General features: G+C 34.9%; 1 protein-coding gene across 1 annotated transcript in view; it reads right to left on the bottom strand.

Annotated features, from left to right (window-relative positions):
* Positions 1 to 5102, bottom strand: part of FIP1L1 (factor interacting with PAPOLA and CPSF1) — a 72009-nt gene that overhangs the window by 51520 nt on the left and 15387 nt on the right. The window contains exon 10 of the mRNA XM_012641087.1: positions 1107 to 1216. Within this exon, the coding sequence (XP_012496541.1) occupies positions 1107 to 1216 (110 nt within the window). The remainder of the gene's footprint in view (positions 1 to 1106; positions 1217 to 5102) is intronic.

The following is a 5102-nucleotide window of genomic DNA, read 5'->3' as shown; positions in this document are numbered from 1 at the left end:
GAAACCTGACTCCAGAGTGCAAGTTTTAATACCACTCTATACTGTAGAATACTATAAATTCAATGAATACAAATTGACCTCTTAAAAAATGTAAAAACCAAAAGACTACTACTTATTAAAAGGATCAATATTCCTTAGCTATCAAGTTCTTTAACCAACATTTTACAAGACTACATTTAGTTTAAATAATCACATTTGGGTATGTCTACAAAAATACATAAAAATCCCAGATCGTTTTATGACATTTAATTTTGGCTGAAAACTTCAAGAATCTTTATGTTAGGACTAAACCAGATGTTCCCAAAGTCTCTTCCTGCATTAGTATTTCATAAAATATAATCTCTTAAAACAATACAAAATTATAGAACGAAAACAGAAAACTGTATAAAGTAAATTTAAACAAGTAACACAAAAGGTAAATGACCTGGCTGAGAACTAGTAATAGTTGGGTTATGGACTTGTTTCAGGCCCAGTCTTGTCATCTTTATCTAACCCAAGATTAAACTGTTGACATCGAACATTCCTAGTCTCAGTCTATCCTTTACCATATTCCTGGTGATGGGGTAATAGGGTAACCATTTGTCACATTTAAATAAAAAGGACATTTCCCAGCATATTTGCCTATTACATCTGGTACCTCGTGGAACACAAAATTAGGTGTTACTACACCAAACCAAAGAGAGAAAAGAAAATGGTTTCAATTTGAAAGATTTTCCAGGATGAAATTTCTATAACCTCTTCATTAAAATCAGCGAAACACATTTAGGCCAACAGAGCTAGACTTAGGAAGTTCAAAATTCTTTATGCGAGAATAATAAACACAGCAAACAGCAAGATCATTGTTGTTACCACCTCTCCCGAAGGTAAGATTGTTGGCCTCTTTATACATATGCAAAACTATATACCGTGCTTCATTTTTTGTTTACCTAGGGTTTTTAGATGGAACAGCACCCAGAAGAGTTTCTCACAAAGAATTCATTTTGTACAAGGTCGAATGTTCCAGTTTTTTTGGCAGAACATTCAGAGCTTTTATACTTAATACAGCAAAATTACAACGTAAAAATACCAATGCCTTACAATAATTGAGATACAACTGTCTAACTAACCTGCTTGGTGGGAGTCCAGTCTTGAACAAAGAAGGAGGAGAAGTAAATTCAGCTTTTGTAGATGGAAGTGCTGTTTCTTTCTCTGAATTTCCAGTTCTTCCCTGCTGTACCTTAAAAAAAAAGGTTATTAGCTTGTTTAATAGAACACTCAAGCGTAATGTGCTTAAGATGTTAAAATAAGTTTTTAACATTTGATTTGAAGCAAATACAAAGAATATTTGGTTGCAGAATATTTATTCAAATTAACCTATTTTAGAAGAGCATCAGGTGAAAGGCACCAACCAAGATGAACTGTGGGATGAACATGTTCCCACTATTAAAAAGTTCACATTAATGCCACTCAGAAGCCCAATAAACTGGAACTCTTTTGAGACTTTCGTAAATTCCCCCAGATCACCACAAATAGTCCAAGAGTCTGATATACTCGGTTATGACTTCATGTTTCAGAGTTCAAGAAAGGCCTCGAAGAATTTTCCCCTTCTGTGTTCACTATTCTTACCTAAGAAAATACAATCAGTGGCTATTTTATTCATTCTGAGCATTTTCTTTTCAGACTGAGTGGCTGTAGCACAAATGTGAAAAATCTGCTACTGCACATCCGTACCATTTCTCCCCTGGGTTCCCGTCACCATTAATAGTACCACTATTCTGCCAGTTCAGTAGTCCTCTAAGCTTGAAGTCAGTCATCTGTCTCCATAATACCTCTTCCCCCCTCCTTTATATTAACTTTCAAACCAGGTATCTGCTTACTCCATAACTTCTCCAAGATTTGCCCACCCCTTCTGCTCTTACCAAACCCTCTCAGTGTGGTCCAGCTGTGCTTCTCTAGACTAGTGAAATGTCTTGTTTATGCTCCTTTGCTTTTATACTCACCTATCTTCAAATCATCATCAAATTATTAAATTTAAACAAACTAATTTTCCCTACACTTAAATACCATCATATATTTTATGCCCTATGTAAAGTCTACTGCCCCTGCTCCATTTAAATCCAGTATCACTCTCCTTCCCCATGAGGCAAAGGCCATGAGAATCTCAGACAACTTGACTGATATTATTTGAACCACTGATTCAGTTCCAGAAATCATCTATCTCCCAACTAATCACTGTGTGAAAAAAGAAACCCTTTTCTTGTACTTAAGTCAATGTAGTCAGATCTTTTATTAATAGTGCCCAACCCAATCTCTAATTGATACCTTCATATAATTAGGCTTTTACATTGAGTTTATTTGAAAATGAGTTCTGCTGCTTTAAAAAATCCACTTAAAATGCACCAATCTTAATGAGAGATGATGAGGATTAGCACTAAGGCCATGGGAGTAGACAGGCCAAACTGACAGGATCTGGTGACAGACGAGGTGAACATGATTCATTCAAACATTTATTAAATATCTATTACATACCAGAAGCTGAGACTACAGAGAGAAACACAACAGAATCATAGACTTTAGGAAAAAACAGACACACAATACAATGCAGAGCAATATAATAAATGCTATGAAAAAAAAAAAAAACATCTATGGGATTAAAGACGCTATGGGAACACAAAAAGAAATGAATTACTCTGACTGGGGATGTCAGGAATACTCACAGAGTTGACACTATGGCCCCAACTGCTCCCTGACTGCCAGCAATTTATATTCAACTTCTTACACATCTAATAGGCATCTCAAAGTTACCACAGCCAAAACAGAACTACCAATTTCCCCTAATCTGATCCTCTCCAAGTCTTCCCATATAATTGAATGGTACCATTATCTACCAAGTTGCTCAAGGAAAAGAAAACATCCCAGGAATTATCTAATATCTACAGACATCCAATATGTCAACTTTACCTCTACAATATACAACAAATTCCATCAATTATTATGTCCCTCCTAAAACGCAAATTAACCTGTCTCTCTACTTTTGCTCTTTCCTCTCTAAAATCCATCCTCTGTACATAGCCAAAGCAACTCATTAAAAGTGTAAATCAATTCATGTCTCTTCTCGTTCTCCAATAGCTTCCCATTATAAACAAAACAAAATCGACTTCTTAACAAGGCCTACAAGCACTTACATGGTATGGGCCCTCCCTACCTCTCTGAACTGTTTTCCTCCATTCTTCCCCAACTCATCTTTATTATGCACAGTCATAGCAGTCTTTTTTCTCATTCTTTTTAACTTACAAGGTCCTCTTCTCAGGGCTTTTGCACTAGATATTCCTTCTACTTATAACATTCTCTACTCAGATTATCCTATGGCTTTCTCCTTCTAAACATTCAAGTATCATTTCAGTATCTCCTTAGAGTGGCCTTAACATTACCAATCTTTATCATATTATCATTTTTTATTTGCTTCACAGCATTTTTCACTAGTATCGTTATCTGAAGTTATTTATTTTGTTGGATGATTACTGTCTTCCTGCTGCCACTGTAACACAGGATTTTTGAAGGCATGGACTATGTCCAACATAAATCTGTATCCCAAGTGCCAAGAAAACAGTACCTGGCATGTAGTAAGTACACAATAAATATTTGTTATTTGACTGACTTGGGATTCAGCTTAAATGTCACTTCTTCAAACTCCATATAACACGGAGTTTATAACTATATAATCTTTCGCATGATTATTTAATATCTATCTTTTCCCATTAAGACACATGAACTTCAAGACTACAGGGTCTGTATATGCTGACCTCCTCTCCCCACCCAAACCTAATGCACTTCCTGGCATAGTCAATACTCTTATTAAAAAATGAGGAGGTAGCGGGAAGGGTTGGGGAAGAGAAGCAGGAGAGGTAGTAAAAGAGAAACAGGGAGAGGAGTATAGATGAAAGAGTATCTACAATAGAGAGAAAGGTTAAAGATACTGGAAAAAAACAGGGCAGATTTTTAAACATCTAAAAATTGCTTGTGTTTCCTAGCTTTTTTTCCTTAATGTCTTCATAATATATTCATTACATTAAACAATTCTGAAAATCCTCACCATTCTAGCAAATTACTAGTCAACTTACATTTATCATTATCCACTTGTCTTCACTCAGGATTACACAGACTCAAATTTGTCTAACCAGAACATAATGATATTATTTCAGATGACCTACGATTGTAAGAATGACTGTAAGACACTATGACTGATTTTCTAAAAACAAATTCATGTCATATCATGCAAATTCAAACACAACTTAAGTCTGTAACCTTGAGAAGCTAAGTATTCATCCAAATTATGCTACCATTGCACCAAAAGGTTTTGAATTATTTTTTGAAATTTCCTTCAGCTGCTCATCATATAGCAAGCATCACTTATAAAAGTTTAACATTACAAGCAATATCTTTAAAAAACACTTAAGTAAATTGTGGTATGCCCAAATAATAACTTATGCAGCGCTTTAAAATTATATTTATCCAAAAATTTTAATACCCTAGGAAAATATTTACCACGTTAGGGTCAAAAAAAGAAAAATAGAAAATCATAAATGAATTACCACAATTTTGTTTCAACCCACAAAAACAAAAAAAATTTTGAAAACAACAACCTTTAGGACTTTGAAAGCAGATGAAAAAATAACTGAGCAGACCAAATAAAGCTGAATCCTAAGCCAGCAATGAGAAAGCAAAGACATATTGATTATCATGAAACCAAAACGTTCAGGAATTGACAACTCTAGCTCCAAGAACATTTTGAATCAGCCAGGCATATATCCTCTAGGCAGGATACTGAAATGTCTCCTCTGAAAAAAATCAGATTACCATAAAAAGAAAAAAAAAAAAAAGTAAAATCACCCGAAGATACTGACATCAGGAAATGTGAAAAATCCTCAGCCCTGCAGTGAAGCCTAGAATGAGCAAGTTGCATTCACATGCACAGAGCTTCCGGCAAATTTTTTAGTAGCCCACTCTCACATTAGTGTATGGCACTAATCAACAAACGTTTCAGAAAAGTCAAAGTCAGGAGCTAAAAATAACAAACTTAAATAATCAACTTGAAGAAAACAGATTATGCAGGAAAAGCAAAC

The sequence above is a fragment of the Propithecus coquereli genome, unplaced genomic scaffold, assembly GCF_000956105.1.
Source record: "Propithecus coquereli isolate 6110/MARCELLA unplaced genomic scaffold, Pcoq_1.0 Scaffold162, whole genome shotgun sequence".
Lineage (NCBI taxonomy): Eukaryota > Metazoa > Chordata > Mammalia > Primates > Indriidae > Propithecus > Propithecus coquereli.
This window is presented reverse-complemented; position numbering and strand designations above follow the sequence as displayed.